This window comes from Fusarium falciforme, chromosome 2 (assembly GCF_026873545.1).
Source record: "Fusarium falciforme chromosome 2, complete sequence".
NCBI classification, from domain to species: Eukaryota; Fungi; Ascomycota; class Sordariomycetes; order Hypocreales; family Nectriaceae; genus Fusarium; species Fusarium falciforme.
In genome coordinates this window covers 4,038,062-4,058,900 of record NC_070545.1, presented here as the reverse complement: position 1 = coordinate 4,058,900, position 20,839 = coordinate 4,038,062, and the positions used below count along the sequence as shown (strand labels likewise).

The following is a 20,839-nucleotide window of genomic DNA, read 5'->3' as shown; positions in this document are numbered from 1 at the left end:
TCAGCCCCGTCGGCCACACAACACGGCCAAGTTGCAGATGACCCTAATAGCATGTCGACACCGGGCCAATCAAACGAGCTGATGAATGCCATGGCAACTTGGGCACCAAGGACTTGCCACGAAGCCATGTCCTTACTCCCAATGGGCCGGACTACTTCAGTACTCTTTGTGGTTGTCAATGCCTAATGAGGCCCCCACGAAATACGATATCACCTGATGCTACTGCAGCCTAAGTTTTATTGAGCCAAGAGCCAGTCTAAGTCAGTTAGGCTTGGTCTGGCTCAGCGGCCTGAGTCACTGGCATGCTTCGACACTTGTTCAAGGCACAGCTTCACCTTTGAGTAGGGCGTGGGATAGGGCTTTCATATTATTTTGAGGCCATGTCGATCGTTTAAAAGTCGTGGGGGGCCTTCTGACGATCAGCAGCCAACAGATGTCTAGCAAGGCGAGAGAGCTGAGCTGCCACTGGGACGTCATCGCCACTAGTGGTTGCAAGGGTGTCCTTGGCCTCGGTATCACAAAAAGATTACTGACTTGTGGTCAGCCACAATGTCGTTCAAGACATTGCGAGCCCTTGTCAGGTGATTTGCGACATGGTCTTGGGGGGCGGTTTGTGGCTTGCAATTATTGTTGGTGGCGAACCATCGCGGCTTGCCTGGTTAATCATCAGCACCGAAAATTAACCTCAGAATAGAATAGGGGTACGACAGACCTCAAAGAATTGCCCAAACGCAACCAGCTTACGCGTGCCTCACGAAGTCTGTTAATGCTAAGCCTTGCTTGTGTGTTTGGCTTTAAACACTTCCAATGACGCCCTTGGATGGTCGTCATGTTGTACGACTGAACGTTCAGGGCGCACATGGAAGGATATGGAACTCTCTTTCGATTTCGAAGGCGGCTATAGACGAGATTGGATGACATCCTTTGATCTGAAACAGATACGCGTGGCATTGTGGCTTAGAGTTTGGAGTGCTGTTCATGAGAAACATCCAAGGATGGATCGGCACTCTTGGCTGTGGTGTTGAGTTCTTTGTTCAAGAGTCATCCAACCTCATTAAAATGTTATTCGACATAATAACTGAAGAGAAAATAATAGGCCTCTTCACAAGAAATACGACTGGCTGCGGCGTATCGAGTTGTTGATGATCAGGTGGGCGCTGTGGCTTGGAAAGACCCAAAATGACCAGGTCTATCTGGCCCAATCGGGAGGCGGATTGGTTCTTTACCGGACATTACGGTACTTATAAAGAGCAGTCTTGGTCCAGGTAACTGGCTATTGTTAAACAGGGCTGGCTGCTCCTGGCTGGCCTTGGAGGAGGTCAAATCGCCTGGGGGCCAGGTTGCGATAGCAACGCTTCGTCTGCGTATGCTAGCGTATTAAAGCATATCAGTGTAAGAGAGATCGCTGGAAACGCTAATTTTGGCGAAAATTTCGCTAACAAGGCACATGACCGCTATGAAAGTTGCGGTGAAGGCTAGTCTGGCACAAGGCGCAGCCGTCTGCATGGTGTGCTTGTCCAGTTTCGCTGCATTTCTTGTGCTTGAGTCATTCACAACTTTTAACGGCCCAAAATTCCCTTCGTGAAGTTGGGAATTCCTTGAATGAGGAACAGGTCCACGGGGGGCGAGAGAGGGTGATCATTTAGTGAATGTTTCGTCCACTGCTTGATCTAGGGAACATCCCTGATCCCTCGATGAAACAGGGCTGTCTCTCCATGAGCTGTCAGATGCAACTAGCATCCTTCCGTCGATCCGGGAGCCCTGGGCCATACCTGACCGCCCAGGGCTCTTTGTGCGCCGCACAGCACCTTGAGGAGTGGTGTGGTCTGCCTTGGACTCTAGTGCAGGACTTTGCATCGCTGCCTAACGATCCTGACGTAAAACGGTCTAGTGGAACAGGCCGATTGGTTCTTAACAGACCTCAAAGCGGGTTTGCGTCACCGACGACGTTTGACTCGGGCCATCTTAGGGTTGTCCTGGAAGTGGTGTTAGAATCTTGAAAGACCAATGATGAAAATGTGTAGAAAGAAAGTGTTAAAAGATGTTAAGAGGTACACGTTCCGTGGTTTTGTGGTCGTTTTCCTGTATCAACCTCAGAATTCGCACGTGAAGTTGTTGTGCAAGCCATCTCACCAGACTCTATTTCTGGCTTGCCATCTCCCCGAGCTTACAAACTCTGGGGAATCAAGGTATAAATAGAGAAATACCACTAAGCACCTCAAAGAGGTAAAATCTGCTCGTGCTTACTCTTGGCGATTGGCGAACGGTTGACGGCATTCTGCCTCATGATGACCCGTTTGAACCCAGTTCACGCCCGTTTGATTAGCCGGCAACGCATCCGCCCGCTATCCCCCGACTGGTAAGGCATGAATAGATTCACATTGCTCTGGCCAGGCACCACCGATCTCCTGTTTCAGATAGATGGCCATCAATGCGGAGTCAACGGATCCCATTGCTTGAGCATCACCGAAATCGAATGTCATCCAAGCAGTATGATTCAAGCATGAATTTGAACCAAATCAAGTAGGGGAGTCTTTCACATGGTATTTACCAATTCCCATGCCGTCCCGGACATCCGCCCAGACGTCCCCAAACGGCCATGAGGATGACGGCTCGACAGAAGCGTCCAGAACTTTAATAAGCAGGTAAGCAGGACTTAAAACCCGGACTTACCGGACCAAAAACATTACATCTACTTGCTCTTGATATGAATATTGCGAGAAGATTTATGATTGCAGTCATACCTTCACATAAGCTTGAGTCGAGATTCCACATGCGTGAGCATTTATCACCTCGTCATCCCCTACCAGAGGCGCAGCCAGCCTTCGGCATTCTTGGTCATAGCCGCTTACATACGTGAATTTAGTTTCCAAGATCCCCGGATTCTTGATTCAAGGCGTATTTGCCGAAGCTGTGGAACCACACCCTGGACAGGTCAGCTTTGCGAGCGAGTAGGAGGGGAAAGGTCAGCAAGAGGACGCCGTTATCGCATACTTGAAGAGTCATATCCAGTGACTATTGCATGAGCTACCTACACATCTGTGTGTTTTTGGTCAGCACAAGGTGTACCTACTCCACAATGGGCGGCATGCTGCGCCCTTGTTGAAGGGTGAAGTGGAAGGCTCCTTGACAGGAGCGTGGACTGAGGCCCCGGTCCCCCATGACTACTATACCACGCATGGAAGTAAGGAATCAGATGTTTTGGAGATGGTTGTTATTTCCTTTTCTTTGATAGGTAGCCTTGCACTTGGCTTGCACGGTGCGGCACCGCGCGCTGCCACGTATTCCTATGCGCTTGGCCGAGGAAACAGACCTACCTCGGTTACCCACCGGGGCAGACACTCAATACCTTCTATTCTATTATGTTTCTGAAGCTTTGGATACGCTGGGTGCTGATTTGACGTGTTGTTATTCCTCGCTTGCAGCAGACTAGGGTTCAACTTCGAGGCCACCAGGGTGTCCCTGGTTGCGCCCATTCTCGACTGGGCGAGAATGATATCAGGCAGATCGACGTTCCTTCTAGGCGATATTTTTGCTGCATCAGTCATTTGAAATGTTTGAATACCGGTCTCTTGAGCTGTGATGGTGTCACTGAAGTGTGGACCACTGATTGAGCTGGTGGGTAGACAGGGGTAAAATAGCCGTCACCAAGAGATACGCCAGATCTTACCTACAAGACCAATGTAAGAACATTCATTGTTCGAGCACGTCAAAGGGAGCACAAGGGGGCTAAAATAAGGCTGCTTGGGGAAGTCAATCTTTACCAAACGTGACCATGCTTTTGTACCAGCCTGAGGCAAAGCCAAGCCCCGCTGTCTTGGATGTTGGGGCCTGAAAGTAGGCTGCCTGAGCTTTCCTCTATTGGATCACACAGCCACAGCTTGATACGACTTTCTCCATTCCTACAGCTGCAGCGCCGCCAACTTCACTCCTCTACCATCATCACTTTCAGCCAGGCTGTCGGCGCTAAACCCTCATCAGAGCTTTCCCCAACCTCTCTGAATAGCATAAGAACGATCTGTTCCATCGCCAGTCCATGCACGAGAGCAGCCGCCGTCGCTACGTCATTCATGTCTTCATGCTCTGCTTTCGACCGGCCACAGTCGGTTCAAGGCTCCCCGCTCTCGCCGGCAGGCCTTCACAAGCTTTTATCCAGCATCACGAGGATACGAAAGACGTGCCAGCATGTTTCTGACATTGTCAATATTCCCTGGCTCTCGTCTGAAAGCTGGAGGCCGCCGGTGGCAATATCCACCGAAGATCCTGTCTTGCCATCCTTTGACCACAAAATCTTGACAAGAGCTGCTCACTTCTGCCTGAGCACCTTTGGCATAGATGAAGATTGTCTAGACTTTGCAAAGAGGGCCCCTCCTGCATCGACACCTATTTGGGAATCCGATTCTCTTCACTTTCCTTCTAAGCCGACTAGTCTTCTACGGTCCTTACACAACTTTCTCAAGCCTTACCCACATTCTTCTTTGTTCTCCATCAAGTTTACCCTGCGCGCTCTTCGCTGGTGTTGTGGGCTTTTGATGACAGAAAACAGTTGTTCGCCAGATTCTTTGGTCTATGTTCGATCGGATAAATACCTAGAAAAAAGGAGTGGCAGAGGAAATCCCTCTGGCAACATTTCATTTGTCGAAGTTTCTTCTCCTTCAAATTGGCGACGCGAGAATGCGAACAAGTCGGTCTTAGGCCCTAACTATCCATTCCAAGTGTTGAATCCTTCTAGTCAAGCAGACCTTAGCAGCCCGCTATGTGTTTTATTTGTCGAAGAGAGCAGAGAGCAACCGTCTATTCGTGGACCATGTACAGGCTCTGCAGCTGCGCATGATATCTTGCAGGGCGATGGTGTTAAAGGATGCGATCGGATGACAAGAAACTATTTATCCAAGTCTGATGGGTATGTGCGTTTAGAAGATAAGCTATGGGCTTCTTCGATAGTGAAAGAGAAGGGTTTCAGTGCCACTAACAGACAAATTGGGGACAGCTCCAGCGATCCAGAAGACAACGCAGAGTGGAACAAAAGAGTAGAGGACAGCAGTTCAAGGGCGCCAGCGGACGGCGAAACATCGAAAAAGCCATCGAAAAGCCAGAGACCAAACTCCCACTACGACGAAGGTACAAATGGGACAACGAAAACGGACAAAAAACGAAAACGAGACTCGCCCGAGAGAGACGACGACGACTTTGACGATTCTGGCAGAGGCGGCGGCAGACCCAATAGCGGCAAGAGAAGGAAGGATGAGGAAGAAGAATCGGAAAAGAACAAATTCGCATGCCCATTCTACAAGAATGATCCGCAGGCATTCAGGGCATCCAGGACATGCGTAGGACCTGGCTGGTCCAGTGTCCACAGGGTCAAGTCAGTTACCAGCCAAGTCCCATAACGCTGCCAAGCGCTAACTATATATAGGGAACATATCTTTCGCCGGCACATGTTATCAGATACTCAATGCCACGACTGCATGGAAGACTTTGAAACACATGTTGCGCTTGACGAACACCTCGAGACTCCATGTCGACTGAAGCCACCTCTAAAACCACATGGCATCAACAAAAAGCAAGAGGGACAGTTAAGAAGTAGAAAGATGTATCAAAAGTCTCTCGATGAAGAGGAAAAGTGGCGTGCCATATACAAGATCATTTTCCCAGATGCGCAAGGCATTCCCAGTCCTTGTAAGATACTCATATTCGTTGCTATCAACTTAAGACTAACGCTGCTGCTTTAGACTATGAACCAGAGGTTCCTGAGTTCCCAGACTACTATCGACAGATGTTTTTACGAAAACTGCCTGGAAATGTTACAGAGCAGTTGATAGCGCCGGGATCAGAGTTGATGAAACACATCACAACCAATGCGGTAGCAAACCAGCAAATCTCAACAAGAGATGCTGGTAGGAAATTGAGTGGAGGATACACCTTGCCAAGTTCAACCCAGGTATCAGCGAAGGAACAACTGGTACAGCAGATCCAAAACGCGGTAGAGGCTGCGGTGCGAAAGACTCTCTCGCAGGTGGACGCACCAAAACAATCGAATAGCGAGCCCCCGATTCCAACCCTGAAATTTGAAGATCTCGAGGAGGACACAAAAGTCCCGATGGAGAAGGGGACACAAGCTCAGCCTGCAGGCCCGGCTCTACTGCAAGATAATCTGCTGCAACCCCAAAGCATGGCTGGAGTCGGGTTGAAACCTGAGTACCAGACCCCCACCAGCTCAGTTTTGAGTCTTTCGCCTGATCCGCAGTTTGGAGGTATGGCTGAACCGATTCTCCTGCACCCAGCCGGGCCAACCCCCGAGGAGCTTGAATGGCGGTTCTCGCTTGACGAGACTACCTCTGATAGTTTATTCCAGCATACAGCTAGAGAGAGCGCGATTCCAGAACCTGGCCGCCTCACTAACATCTGGGACAACAGTCTCACTATCCCGTCAGGTGGGATATACGCATCCACTAGCCCAGGTTTAAACCTATCTGTTTCTGGGCCGGCAATCGTTCAAAATCAAGGGCATTTCTCTGTGCCAGAGGCACAACTGGAAAACTTTCAGCTTGACTCCTGGAACTTTGAGCCTATACGGTCTGCCGACTCGGGGTATGAGTCTATTGCTGGTCCTTCGGACAGTAACGGTCTTGAAAATTTGGATACCGACTACCTGTTTTTCCAATCGGACCTCCAAGGATGAACAGAGATGAATCTCAAGTGTGAGGGAACGGGGATGGGCCGTTTCGTCTTAATCGACGGAGAGGATGAAGCAACCAATGTTGATGAAGGGGAAGAATTGATGGAATTATGCAACACACGAGAAAAGAAGGAAGCACAATCATTGAAGTGCCGTTGGGAGAGAAGGCCGTCTCTTTAGGCGTCTGCGTTTCCCCAAATTGACAAGTCCACTTCTTGGTCACTTTTTACATCATCATCCCACGAAAACCTATTTATTGGCTTCAAAACACTGCCAACTCCATTACTAATGAGAGCCTCAGAGACTATCAAAGCCATCACTTTCAGAACTGCCAACACCATGAAATCTGGCCCCCAGAGTACTGAATGCCGATGACAGGTATGTTTCTATGCCTACGTCGCTACCCCTGAAATTCTAGCTTCGATCTATTATTCCCTGGTGAGTAATTCCTCGTGATAGAACTGCGTCTGTACTTCTTTGGAGCATCACCTCTCTCAAAATGAAGACTACTCCAGAATGGCATGTTGCGTGACTGTCTCCGAGAGTGCCCCACTTCCCGGAGATGACGGGCCCGAGGGGACCGGCCGAACATGCTGACCCGGCGGACAAGTCTCGATTTTTAGCACCGAGTCCGTGGAAAGCCCGTGGACCATCCACTCGATAACGAAAACAAACAGGAGCTAAAAGGGTTGGTTATTGGCGCAGTCCGGGGTGAGCCTGTGCTCTGGCCAACCGTATACCGATTATCTCCGTTGTGGAGCAGGCGAATTCCCCGAAGACGGCATATTGTATCCCTGAAGACCGATGTTTTGTTATAAGCCGCGTTATTTGGCATAGAGCTTATAAGGATGACATGGAACGTCGGAGGCATCTGTCTTGATGTGAGTATTCATGCTTTGTCCAGCTAGTCAAGATGAACCTCCAGGAGCTGGGTCTCTATTTGAGCTTTGTCAAGATCATCACAACATTCACCTTCAGATTCGCTATTCAACGAGTACAATCCGTCATCCACAAACACACCTATCGAGCATCATCAAACCCGCGCAATGTGGTAGTCGTGGGGGGTTCCTTTGCAGGATCCTATCTTGTACAACGACTTGCCAACACACTTCCTTCCGGGTATCGAGTTGTTCTTCTTGAGAAACAATCTCACTTTAACCATGCATTTGCGTTTCCCAGAAACTCGGTCTTTTCGGGGCGAGAGTCCAAGGCATTTATTCCCTACGATAACATCGCTGATGGTGCGCCGGAGGGCATCTTCCAACGTGTTTGTGACGAGGCTCTCGAAGTTACGGAAACAGATATCGAAATGGCCAGTGGTAATCGGTTGAGCTACGATTATCTGGTAATCGCCACCGGAGCCGCTCAGCCACCACCCGCGCGTCTCAAGTCGCGTGATCGAGAAGGATGCATCACGGAACTACAGGGATTCCAACAACGAATCAGCAAAGCCGAACGCATCGCGGTTGTTGGCGGAGGTGCAGTGGGTGTTGAGTTGATAACGGAGATCAGAGAGAAGTATCCCGATAAGCAGTTGACGCTCATACATTCGAGAGACCAGCTTCTGCCAAGATTCGGAGCAAAGCTACATGAGCTTGTCCTTTCTGCTCTCCGCGCCAAGAACATTGAGGTGCTGCTGAAAGAACGACCGGCGTTGCCCGCACAGTCTGGTCAAGCTGTAGGGGAGACACAAATTGCACTTTCGAACGGCGAGAAGAGGATCTGGGACCTGATTGTACGTCGACGCATATGTCATGTTATCGTGCTGAGGGATGCGTACTGATTGAGAATTATAGATTCCATGCACTGGCCTGCGACCTCGATCTGATCTTCTGGCTACGTATTCTCCCAAGAGTATCGCCTCGACTGGCGAAATACTCGTCAAGCCAACTCTCCAAGTTGACCGCCTCCCATCATCCAAGGGAAACATTTTCGCCATCGGTGACGTGGCCCAGTCTGGAGGAGCCAAACAAGGCCGTGCAGCCTTGATGCAGTCCGAAGTTGTGACAAGCAACATCGTCAGCCTGATCAAGAACAGAACACGAATGGAAGAGTACAAGCCGATTTACTTTGAGGGAGCCTTAAACCTCACTCTAGGAAGGGTACGTTCAACAACTGGGACTATAGAGTTGCCACGCTAACATGAATAAATTAGGATCTTGTTCTCATGTATATAAAGCGAGGGGATTTCGAGTGGGTGAAGGAAATGAAGGGACATGAAGATGAGGATGTTGGTGCTGGAAAGCAGTGGAAGATGCTGAACGCGAAGGAAGACGCTTGAGCTTAAGATGACTACATCTGCTAAGAACACAGCTGTGGACGATTGGACCAATATACCTAGACAAGACTCTAATCAATTTTTCATGTCAAAGATATTCGCTAGGCAGCTTTGGCCGATCCCGGAGTGAAGAGCGAGAAGGGCTTGGGCTCAGATTGCTGAGGAAAACTGCAGGTTCCGGGTAGGGTTTAAATGTTTGTTAACAATATCGAGAGAAAACCCGTGCTACTAATTGCAGCGACATCCAATCAGAAGTCATTCATCGACAAGAGAAAATGCACTGATTAAATATCTGGTTGCTGCCGAACTGGGGTGGTCGCCTTGGGACTAATCCATCGATTACAATCACACTCTGCTGTATTTCATCCTCAACAACAATGCCAACGTGAATGTCAAAACGGTCACGAATCACGACAACTTTGTGCCCTCACCCTGTGCCTATTTGTAATCAATAAAAAGGAGCCTTGCCCCTATTCCCGGAAGATGAGAAATCAAGTCCCGGGTACGCAAAAGAAAGTCCGTCTCCACCCTCATTTCCGTCTGACATCACAGCCGAGATCCCCGTGTTAGTGTCCCTTACAAACCCATCATACAAAGCTCTAACAATGTGGCTTCTTCTGTGGCGCAGTTCCCAGAGCGAAAAAACTCTTTTTCCCCAGATCTTCTCCCTTTGACAGCTTGACACGTCGATTGTTATTATCAATCTGTGCTGTTCACCTAAAATGGTTGCCCTTCTTGTCATTCTTTCGCTCATGTAATTGGTTGGTTTCTTCCATTTCCACTTGCTCCAGTGGCTTTTGTTCCCCTGTTGCTGCATCGCGGTGCATCTTTAATGGTCGCTGGCCTCAAATCTGGCCAACAATCAACAATCCCCCAGGCTGTCGACGCCTGCTGGGCGTAATTGAGCCGAAATGTCTTTCCATCTCGGCCCCTCTGCAGGCCAGCACCTCCTCGACCCCTGGTCCCACGGCGTAGGCGTCATGAGCGATGTCTGCTCGCGCTGGTCGGAGCTCGACATCACGCAGATCGGGTCGCTTATCGCCATTGCAGGAACCGTACCCACGGCCTGGCGCTTCCTGCAGCGCATCTGGCGCGAGGCATACGGTTACATCCGTCGCTTCTTCCTGGCCTCTGTCACAATTCCAGGGGGTGATCCTCTTAATCGGAGCGTCGTTAAATGGATCATGGATCATAGGGGTCGGCATTATCGATCTTTTACTGGACGCACCGACATCGGACGTTCGAATGGTGATAGGGCTGCTGCGCTGAAAAAGACGCGACATTCGGTTCAGTATTGTCCTCATTGGAACACGAGATGGATTTGGTACGGCAGAGGTCTTTTTCTGATTACCCGCAGAATTGATGATTTTTCTGCATCTTTATCTGATCCCAGTTACGACGGCATCGGAGGCGAGGAAATCACAGTGAGCAGCTTCGGTTGGTCAGCAGAACCCATCAAGACATTTATCGAAACCTGTCGCGAATATTCCGACAGACAAACACAATTCTTTGTCATCATCTACTCCCGGGATCGCTATGGTCTTGCCTGGAAGCCCAAAGCCCGGAAACCAATTCGACATCTCGACACGGTTCACTTTGACAACGAGATTAAGCAGGATCTCCTTGTCGACATCAGAAACTACCTCGACCCCAAGACCCAGAAGCGGTATCAGAGCCGCAGTATGCCTTACCGGAGGGGTTATCTCTTCTACGGTCCTCCTGGAACTGGAAAGTCATCACTGTCTGTTGCCATTGCCGGCGAGTTTGGTCTTGACTTGTATGAAGTCAAGATCCCAAGCGTCGCCACAGATGCCGACTTGGAACAAATGTTCCAAGAGATTCCCCCACGTTGCGTCGTTCTACTCGAAGACATTGACGCCGTATGGGTAGACCGGTCAAACAACGAAAAGAACAACCAAGACGGAAACCACGCGCCAAACTGCACTCTATCCGGCCTCCTGAACGTCCTCGACGGAGTAGGGTCACAAGAGGGCCGCATCGTCATAATGACAACAAATCGACCAGACCAGCTCGACAGCGCACTAATAAGACCCGGCCGAGTCGACATGAAAGTGCTCCTCGGAAACATAAGCCAAAAGTCAGCAGAAGAAATGTTTATCCGCATGTTCTCCCCCGACCTAGGCTGCACGTCACATCTAGACATGCAAGAGATTCGCGCGCTGGCAAAGCAATTCGCCAGCGCGATACCCGAAGATACGTTTACGCCTTCTATGCTGCAGGGGTTCTTTCAACTTCATCTGGAGAGCCCTCAAGAGGCTGCTTCGAGTATTGCTTGGTGGGTCAATAAGGAGTTGGAAAAGACTTCGGATAAGGAGTTTGAAGTAATAACTAGCAAAAGGAGGGTGTAAGATGATTTGTACTTTATGTGATTTGTATAATATGGGATAGAATTGTTTGGATTTGTATGACGGGCACAGGTTGCGATTTGTTGGTTATAATAATATGCCATCTATTTATCCACGCCATACCCAACTTCTATCCTGATTTAGTAGCTTACACGATCAGCAGCACCATGCCGACTATATTCTCGCAAGAGCTCTGAACCCTTGACCAGCAGACTTGTCGTTTCCTGAAACAATCTCCAAGCACATACCCAGCACTTCCCTCGTATCTCTGGGATCAATGATTCCGTCATCAATAAGCATACTGCTTGTAGAGTAGCTCTCAGCATCTCTCTGAACCTGGCGCTTAAACTGCGCCGTCTTCTCCTGAACCTTGTCTGCTGAATCCTTTTCTCCCTCAGGCCGAGCCTTCTTCGACTGGATCTGCTCCATGACACCGGCAAGCTGATCAGGTCCCATGACACTGCACTTGCCCGTCGGCCAAGTAAAGATGAACCGAGGCTTGTAGGCTCGGCCACACATGGCGTAGTTGCCAGCGCCGTAGGAGGCCCCCATGATAATGGAGATGTGAGGAACTTGAGAGCACGAAACTGCAGAGACGAGCTGCGCTCCAGCCTTGATGATGCCGGAGTGCTCGGCTTTGGTGCCTACCATGAAGCCTGTGACGTTGTGAAGGAAGATGATGGGCGTAGCCCTGGGGAAGTGTCAGTAGTTTCAGGGAGAGGGGTGTAATGACATGACTTACTCTTGGTTGCAGAGCCGGATAAACTGGGCGGCTTTGAGAGCTTCATCGGGGTTGATGACGGATATCTGGTTGGCCACAATTCCCACTCGAAAGCCTAAACGCCTCGTCAGTCATGCTCTTGCATTAGCACTCGTCGGCTTACCCATGATGTGCGCCCACGTAGTCAAAATGTTGACTCCATACTTGGGCTTGAAGACGGCCAGCCTCGAATCATCAACAAGTCTCAACACCACCTCCTTCATATCAAACGCCTTTCGAATGTCGGGGTTTACCAAGGAAAGGATATCGTCGATGGGATACCGTGGAGGAAGAGGATTCGAAATTTCACCGTTGGTCTTGAGGAATCGCTGCTTGATCTTGAGAGAGGCAACCCAATCCCTAGCTTTGTGAATGGCATCGAACCTGTACCTGTCAGCTTCAATCACTCACTCAGAGTGGGACATTAGACTCACTCGTCTGTCGCGACTTGATCGGCAAGTCCAGTCTTTGACCCATGAACATTAGCACCGCCCAACTCCTCCGCCTCGACCTCTTCTCCAGTAGCCATCTTGACCAGCGGTGGACCACCAAGAAAGACTTGAGCTTGATTCTCCACAAAGATACTATAGTCGGATAGAGCAGGGTGATATGCTCCACCAGCAGTTGAAGACCCAAAGACGATGGCGCATGAGGGCTTTCCTTGGAATGAGCGGTTGGCGAGGTCGTAGAAGAGCTGGCCACCTCTGTGGAAGACTCGGAACTGCTGTGGGAGAAAGACACCGGCCTTGGAGGGTGAGTTGATGTTGAGGAGGTTGTGTGAGGGGTTGAGACTTACAGACTGGACGAGGGAGATGAGGGGGAGGTCGTTCTCAGAGGCTATCTCCAAGATGCGGTTCACCTTGACAACTGCCACTTGTTAGTGAATGTGTAGACTTGAGCGATAGTGCACTCACCAGTCATCTCGTTCCAAGCTCCGCCGCTCTGTGTGGGTATATGCGACATGAGAAGACATATCTTTCCGCTATTCATCGTCAACACGAACTCCTACAAGAATGCTAGTGTCGACCTACCTCACTGTGCCGATACCAGCAATAATGTTGGCAGAAGGCGTCGAGTTGGCATTCCCAAAGCCGGCAAACGGACAGAGCTCTAGGAATGGAGAGTCTTGATCAAGAAGCAAAGCGATGCGATCTCTTGCTGGAAGCCGGTTAGTGCACCCCCCAAAACATGTGCTGCTGGGACTTACGAAGGAGCTGGCCTCTAGTCTGATGCCTCTCAAGCGAGGCAATTGTACCTTCGCTAGATACCTGTTGTAGCGCATCCTCATACTTTTCTAGTATGGGCTCCCAGTTTGCGAGATTGTCCTTGTGAGCTTGGTCTCGAAGCGACACCTTGGAGCGCTCGACTGGGTATTGATGTGTGGAAGCCATGTTGCCGATGATTGAACTGAAGCAACTCTTCAGAGTCCGAATCGAGTAATTTAAAGATGAAGAACAATGTCCAGCTGGATTACGGGTGTAAATAAAGATGCTGTTCGGGGTTCGGACCGAGGCGGAGCGACTCCATCAACAACGGGAAGATGTCAATCAGAAATGCCACTGCTGCGACAGTAAATTGCTAAAAATTGAACAAAGATGTCTTTGTGATGAAAAGAAGCACAAAAAGATGGAAGAATATACCTCGGTTCAAATGCCTGTCAAAGGCAGCGACCGACGGGGTAACTAATGCCCTGGAAGGTCCCCGCGGGGATCGGTCCGGTCGCGACGGGAATCTCGGTTCTCGACGGATCTTGAATGCGGACCGCGAGGAAATCGCATCCACGGAAAGAGCGAGGGAACAGCTCCATTCATTTATTCTAACAATTCTGGAACCTGCTGTCATGCGCATCTCATCCATTCATCTTTGATCATGACTACACACGTCCGCATCGTCGAAGTCGGCGCCAGAGATGGCCTGCAAAACATCTCGCAGCAAGTCCCGACAGATGTCAAGATAGAGCTGCTGCGCAGACTTTACGATGCTGGACTCGAGACGATAGAAGTTACATCCATCGTGTCGCCCAAGGCTGTTCCCCAGCTACAAGATTGTCGCGCCGTCTTGTCGAGTTCACCGGTGCAGGCGCTTCTTGGAGATGCATCGCTACGCCTCCCGGTTTTGGTTCCAAACAGAAAGGGCCTCGATATTGCTCGTCAACTGGGTGTTAAAGAAGTCGCTGTGTTTGTGAGCGCATCGGAAGGCTTCAGCAGGGCAAACATCAATTGTACCGTGGACCAAGGCATCGCCAGAGCACGTCTCGTCTGTGAAGAAGCCAAGAAGTTTGACTGCAAGGTTCGCGGGTGAGTATCTACACTTGCTCTATCAATTCGGCCACTAACTCGCCGCTTCAGCTATGTATCTTGCATCTTTGAAGACCCCTTCGATGGACGGACTCCTCCGGCCGCCGTTCTCAAGGTCGTACAGACCCTCCTCGACATGGGCTGCTACGAAGTCAGTCTCGGTGACACCCTGGGAGTCGGATCCCCCAAAGACGTGCGCAACCTCCTTCATCTCCTCAAGACAAACGACATCCCCCTCGATCGGATAGCTGGTCACTTCCACGATACATATGGACAAGCTCTCGCCAACGTTTGGGAGGCTTATACATGGGGGGTTAGGGTGTTTGATAGCAGTGTTGCTGGCCTGGGTGGATGTCCCTTTGCGCCCGGGGCCAAAGGCAATGCTTCTACCGAGGACTTGGTCTACATGTTTGACCGAGCTGGTGTTCATACGGGAGTCAATCTCTCCAAACTCGCAGCGGTCGGGGCTTGGATCTCGGACAAGTTGTCGCAGCCAACTTCAAGTCGCGTCGGCGCTGCCTTGTCGTCCAAGGAGCGACGCGTGAAGAAACCGCGAGAGAAGACCCACGGACCGTTGACCTGGGAGCGCGTCAAAGAAACAGACGGTCTCATCATCGATCAATCGGGAGCGAACCTGAGAATCACCATGAACCGACCGCGCAACGGCAACGCCCTGACCACCGCTATGATCGAAGACCTGACCTCTATCTTCCGAGACGTTGCTAGCGACAGGAGCGTCAATCGCATCGCGCTTACAGGCAGTGGCAAGTTCTTCTGTACGGGTATGGATCTTAGCAAGAGCACTCCCGTCGGCGGGAATGACGATGTCGCCCAGGCGCAGTTCAACAGACTCGAGCGTCTTTTCGACACGATTGACAAGAGCCCCAAGGTGACAATCGCCGCTCTCAACGGGCCGGCATTTGGAGGTGGAGTCGGTCTGGCATTTGCTTGCGATCTTCGACTCTGTGTCAAAGGCGCCAAGGTCACATTGAGTGAAGCCAAGTTGGGTCTTTGTCCTGCGACAATCTCCAAGTACGTGATTCGGGAATGGGGTGTACCTTTTGCTCGGGAGGCAATCTTGACAGCAAGGCCCGTTACTCCATCAGAGTTGCACGCCAAGGGAGTAGTCATGAGTGTCGTGGAGGATCAGTGCAAGTTAAACGAGGCCCTGGATTCCTGGCTGGTCAAACTGCGGTCTGTCTCGCCTGAAGCTCTCCGAATGTCCAAGGAATTGATCGCGTCAGCCTGGGCCCACGGAGGACACCCAGAGCAGGCCGACACCATCAAGACGCTCTTCAATGAGATGATGAAGCCATCCGCGCCTGGTCACTTTGGTGTCAGCGAGTTCCAAGCAGGACGAGCAGTAGATTGGGACGCACCACGCACGCGCAGCAAGCTCTAGAGGAGGACACACGCATGAACGGAAAGACGGACCATTTCATTGGATCAGCTTCCGACAGAGAATAGAGGAACTAGTACGGTTTAGGAAGTAGTTTAGTCTGGCTCGTGAAATATCCATGTTTCCTGGCTGCGGGGAGATTTGCTCGACCCCAGGATTTCCCCGGATTCTTCTCTCTCCTCCCTCTTTGCCAAACTGAACCCAAACTTGTCAAACAAGCCAAAGCCGACCATTGATGCCTCGGGAGTTGGAGGTCCCGTGATTTCGCCTTATTCCTGTTCAACTCGAATCTTACGTTTCGTTTCCCTACTTTGAACCCCCTACCTCTACGCCCTACGCCCTTCCCCTCACCTCGGTCCGCTCGGCATGGAGACACACGACACGCGGCCCACGAATGCGGGCGTGATAAAGCGAATTCGTCAAGCATGTGCCAATTGCAGGTTAGTAAATGTCATACACGGACACTGTTACATACATACATCTAACATGTGCGCAGGCGACGCAAGGTCAAGTGCTCCGGTGAGCGCCCGGTGTGCACGCACTGCCGACAGAGCCGACGGAGCTGCGTCTATGAGCCGTACTCTGTCACGGCTGGTGAGACGGGCCATACAGTGCCTAGGGTTTCTAATGCTACGATAAGTGTATGTTTGAATGTGCATGCGAGAGTTTTAATGCTAACTGTGTGATAGAGTCAGTTGTTGGAGCGTATCTCATCGCTTGAGTCGGCGTTGAGTAGGCTCAGTCAAGGCAACTTTGACGCTCATGTGTAAGGATGCCTGGAAGGAGTTTCCTTTATTCTACGATTCTTTATTTGAGGGAATTTGGATATCTCCTTGAATGTATCGGCTGACTCTATTCTCAGCCAGACATCACCCTCCTCGGCGTTCAGCTCGACGCCTCGACGCATGCCATCACTACATCATAACCAAGATCAGCCAGACTTGAATCTCGACTCAATAGTACAGAATTCTGTTTTGGACAGCTTGTAAGATAACTACCTGCATAGTAACATCAGGGACTGACCAAACCAGCTCATTTGATGGACTCCCACCTCCAGAGGTAGTCCAATCCCTCGTGGACACCTACTTTGCCCGCGTCCATAACCAGCCATACTCATTCTTCCACCGCACGTCTTTCTACGCGAGTCTTTCAACCATGTCGATACCGAGATGTCTGCTGTTTGCTGTTCTTGCGTATGCGGTAAGGTTCTCGGATCAGCCTTATTTCGTGGGCAAGGTTCAGCAAGCTTCGGATGCGTATTCTCGGCAGTCGTGGCTGTGCGTGATAGAGGATCATTTGAGTGTTGATAATAACCTCGACTTGTCTGTTATTCAGACTGTTACTCTACTGGCAATCGTCGATTACACGGGTACATCCATCCCCCACAACACCATGACCTTAGCTGACGATATCTCCAGCTGCAAGAATCAGTTCAGGCTGGCTACGTCTCGGCCTAGCAATCCGTCTATCCCAAGATGTCGACCTCATGTCCGAGCCGTCATTCTTCCTTCCCCCAACAGAACGTGAAGAACGAAGACGAACATTCTGGTCCATCTACCTTGTCGACAAGCTAATCTCGTGCGCCCGTTCAAGACCCGCAGCAGTCGCCGATGACGACTGCACTCTTCACCTCCCCTGCAACGAAGACGTCTTCCAAGATAGAGGTGAAGATGGTGAGAATGTGCCTACGCTGCGTCAGGTCCTCAGCTGGGATGTTCCTCTTGCGAATCCTCCGAGTCCGTTTGGATTAGCTGTTGTGGCTACGTCCATCTTTGGACGCTGTACGAAATACGCCCATGGAAGAAGTGCAGGTGAAATGCTCACGCCGTTGGATCCCCAATCCGACTTTGCCCTGACGAATGCTTCACTGCTACTCCTCGAATCCTACCTCAAGAACCACGATCAACCGATTCTAGATCTTGTTCAAAACGGACCTCAAGCAGACACCAACATTGACGAAAAACAAGTCGGCCACCTCGTCTTCTCACACGCTCTCTTCCATCTCTGCTACTGTCTCCTAAACCACCCATTCCTAATCCGTCTCCGCCTACGTCCCATAGCAGCAAGGGTTCCGAAAAGTTTCACATCCAACGCGTTCCACGCAGCGCAAGAAAACGCGAGGAAACTCACGGATCTGCTCTTGGCGGGAACTACTGGGGTTGTACCGATGGAGTCTTCGTTTTACACGTACTGTGCTTCCATCGCGGCGGGGATTCATTCTCTGGCTTTTGGGGCGCAGCATCAGGGTGTTGATGTTGATCAGTATGACAGCCAGAGGTATTATCAACGGTGCATAGAGGTGTTGGAGAGACTGGGTGTTTTGTGGCCTATGGTTCCCAACATGGTTTGTCCCCTTTTGTGATCCATCAACACATATACTGACTTGTTCCAGTTGACCAAACTCCGAGAATTCGACGCCCACTCCGAGTCCTACGCCCACCTCTTCAACGCAGCCTGTCTCGCCGACGAATTAGACGGCATTGCAGAAAATACCCTCTGGTCCCTCGTCGACTACGGGATGCTGGCTAGGGAAGTGCCTGGAAATTCTCCCGGGAATGTGTCATTCTTATCAAATCTACCATCACCGAGTAAATGGATTCCAGGTGGCGACTACATGGCTGCGTCGCCGACGAGTGAGGCAAGGAATCAGTTACTTTTCGTAGGGACTCAGGAACCATTGACTCGTTTATAAGGAGGTGTATGAAGCCGGGGAGGTAAATAGCATACTTGCTCTCATACAACATAACAACACATCAGCGATAATAACACAACGGATGTTGGTTGCCTCCTGTTCTTGGCATTTGACCTAGTACGAGGGTAGAGATGCTCCCTTTTATCCATCCCAGAAGAAGCCTTGTTAAGGCTATCGCGGCCTCATCTCCCCACGGTTATAAACCTTACTGGATAGTTATGTTATTGAAGCTTGAGTGTAAGCTTTAGTTGTGTTACGGCTGTGTTATTTCCGTTGAGTTGCTCGGAGCCCTTTGACCAAGATCAGATACCTAATCTAGCCTGGCGCTTTTCGTCTATTCATTTTCTCGAGGTAAACTCCCGTTTCCTACGACGTCATTGCCATGTAATCCCGGTTGTTGCTCTCCGGCCCCGGACCGAGAAGTGGGCCCTTTGATCGAGCCGGACCGACAGCTTCGGACCAATGAAGCATCACAGACGGATGCGACGAGATAACGCTCATTGAATTCAGGATGAAGAACTCGTGGTCAATGAGATTGGAATATGGACAATAGAAGGCTGTTGATAGCTTCACAAGTCCAAACGTTGTTCTTGAAACTGTGGCCAGTTGATTCTATTTACATACCTCGGGAGACCATGTACGGACCGTATCCACGGACCGCACGCTTTCCGAGAGTTTTATAATGTGGACAATCTTACGGTTCCCGAGGTTAATATCGTGAGAGTCTTGGATTGATATTGTATATATACTCATGAGGCAGCATTTTACTTGGCTGCACACTCTCAAAGTACCCTAACGCTTCTCACTAAACTACTTCAACCGCAAAAATGACCGGCATTCCTTTTGCAGACCCTCTCTGGCTGACTAGAGGCGAAAGTCCTTACTACGGTGAATCTCACAGGCGCTTGCAGAAGGAGGTACGAGCGTATGTCGACGAGCATATCGCACCATTCTGTGATGAATGGGAGAGGAAAGGCGCCGTACCACAAGAAGTATTTCACCTCTTCCCATTGCTCTTCTCAGCTTGCTCATTTCTTTCAGGTCCAACAACGACATGCAAAGCTTGGATACACCGCCGTGGCTGCCTACCCAGTAGCATTTGATCAGCTACAAGGCCAGAGACTCCCTGGTGACATTCCCCCTCACGAATGGGACGCGTTTCACGACCTTGTCGTGATTGATGAACTCGCAAGGTGTGGATACCTCGGAATTGTCTGGGCTCTTGGATGCGGCAACTCGATCGGTCTTCCACCCGTCATCCAATTCGGCAATCCAGAGCAAAAGCGACGATTCCTTCCTGATGTCCTCTCTGGAAAGACGAGATTCTGTCTAGCCGTAACAGAACCAGATGGTAAGACCCTGAGATCTGGTATACGGCAGTGGCTGATACTCAATAGCTGGTTCTGATGTCGCTGGACTCACAACTACGGCTGAACGGAGAGGAGACAAGTACATTGTCAACGGCGCAAAGAAGTGGATTACCAATGGCATCTTTGCGGATTACTGTACTGCAGCTGTCAGGACTGGAGGAGATGGTACTTTTGGTATCTCCGCGTTGATCGTTCCTCTCAAGGCTCCTGGTGTTACATGCAAGAAGATTCAGAATTCTGGTGTCGAAGCCAGTGGTGAGTACATGACGCATATCCATTGTAAAGCATGTCTAATGGTTAATAGGATCCACCTACATCGAGTTTGACAATGTAGAGGTCCCCGTGTCCAACCTTCTAGGCGAGGAGAACAAGGGCTTCCCAATCATCATGAACAGTGAGTACCTACCAACAACTCTTCTTCTCATATCCTGACCATGCAGACTTCAACCACGAACGTCTCTGGCTCGCCTGCACCGCCCTCCGCATGGCCCGCGTCTGCCTCCACGACGCCTACAAACACGCCCTCAACCGCGAAACCTTTGGAAAACCCCTAATCCAAAACCAAGTCATCCGGGCCAAATTCAGCACCATGGCGCGTCACATTGAATCCACGCACTCGTGGATGGAGCAGCTCGTCTACATCTCCAAGACGAACCCCAACGCAAAGCTTGGTGGTCAGTTTGCGAATTTAAAGGTGTTGGCGGGACAGACGCTGGAGAAGGTGAATAGGGAGAGTCAGCAGGTTATGGGTGGACTTGGGTATTCCAAGAATGGGAGGGGGGCCAGGATTGAGCAGATTAGTCGGGATGTTAGGGTCATGGTTGTTGGGGGTGGGAGTGAAGAGATTTTGACTGATTTGGCTCTGAACCAAGAGGTCAAGGCTGAAAAGTCAAAGCTGTAATTTAGATGTCTATTGTAACAATCCTTGGTATACCTCAATGTATCTGCATAGTTATACTGTACACCGTATTCAAATTGTCGCCTTCGGACTTCAGACC

General features: G+C 50.4%; 7 protein-coding genes across 7 annotated transcripts; 6 read left to right on the top strand and 1 right to left on the bottom strand.

Moving 5' to 3' along the window:
* Positions 1-3,938: 3,938 nt before the first annotated feature.
* NCS54_00317400 (Hypothetical protein) lies at positions 3,939-6,682 on the top strand (the record flags this gene model as incomplete). The annotated part of the gene is made up of 4 exons (XM_053148756.1): positions 3,939-4,903; positions 4,991-5,365; positions 5,417-5,679; positions 5,733-6,682. Exons 1-4 carry the CDS (start codon positions 4,071-4,073, stop codon positions 6,680-6,682), a joined length of 2,421 nt encoding a protein of 806 aa, XP_053004731.1. The 5' UTR covers positions 3,939-4,070.
* Positions 6,683-7,592: 910 nt separating this feature from the next.
* NCS54_00317300 (Pyr-redox-2 domain-containing protein) lies at positions 7,593-8,960 on the top strand (the record flags this gene model as incomplete). The annotated part of the gene is made up of 3 exons (XM_053148755.1): positions 7,593-8,414; positions 8,476-8,781; positions 8,835-8,960. 3 exons carry the CDS (start codon positions 7,593-7,595, stop codon positions 8,958-8,960), a joined length of 1,254 nt encoding a protein of 417 aa, XP_053004730.1.
* A 908-nt stretch (positions 8,961-9,868) lies between these two features.
* NCS54_00317200 (Hypothetical protein) lies at positions 9,869-11,326 on the top strand (the record flags this gene model as incomplete). The annotated part of the gene is made up of 1 exon (XM_053148754.1): positions 9,869-11,326. One exon carries the CDS (start codon positions 9,869-9,871, stop codon positions 11,324-11,326), a length of 1,458 nt encoding a protein of 485 aa, XP_053004729.1.
* A 171-nt stretch (positions 11,327-11,497) lies between these two features.
* NCS54_00317100 (Methylcrotonoyl-CoA carboxylase) lies at positions 11,498-13,474 on the bottom strand (the record flags this gene model as incomplete). The annotated part of the gene is made up of 7 exons (XM_053148753.1): positions 11,498-12,014; positions 12,066-12,159; positions 12,208-12,467; positions 12,518-12,950; positions 12,998-13,065; positions 13,115-13,241; positions 13,291-13,474. The coding sequence occupies 7 exons, from the start codon at positions 13,472-13,474 to the stop codon at positions 11,498-11,500; spliced, it is 1,683 nt and encodes a 560-aa protein (XP_053004728.1).
* Positions 13,475-13,952: 478 nt separating this feature from the next.
* On the top strand, positions 13,953-15,782 carry NCS54_00317000 (Hydroxymethylglutaryl-CoA lyase; the record flags this gene model as incomplete). Its single annotated transcript, XM_053148752.1, has 2 exons — positions 13,953-14,380; positions 14,432-15,782. The coding sequence occupies 2 exons, from the start codon at positions 13,953-13,955 to the stop codon at positions 15,780-15,782; spliced, it is 1,779 nt and encodes a 592-aa protein (XP_053004727.1).
* A 363-nt stretch (positions 15,783-16,145) lies between these two features.
* On the top strand, positions 16,146-18,471 carry NCS54_00316900 (Zn(2)-C6 fungal-type domain-containing protein; the record flags this gene model as incomplete). The annotated part of the gene is made up of 7 exons (XM_053148751.1): positions 16,146-16,219; positions 16,276-16,420; positions 16,469-16,545; positions 16,642-16,764; positions 16,811-17,148; positions 17,198-18,123; positions 18,172-18,471. The coding sequence occupies 7 exons, from the start codon at positions 16,146-16,148 to the stop codon at positions 18,469-18,471; spliced, it is 1,983 nt and encodes a 660-aa protein (XP_053004726.1).
* An 827-nt stretch (positions 18,472-19,298) lies between these two features.
* On the top strand, positions 19,299-20,742 carry NCS54_00316800 (Hypothetical protein; the record flags this gene model as incomplete). Its single annotated transcript, XM_053148750.1, has 5 exons — positions 19,299-19,463; positions 19,513-19,822; positions 19,869-20,096; positions 20,146-20,235; positions 20,282-20,742. The coding sequence occupies 5 exons, from the start codon at positions 19,299-19,301 to the stop codon at positions 20,740-20,742; spliced, it is 1,254 nt and encodes a 417-aa protein (XP_053004725.1).
* Positions 20,743-20,839: the final 97 nt, after the last annotated feature.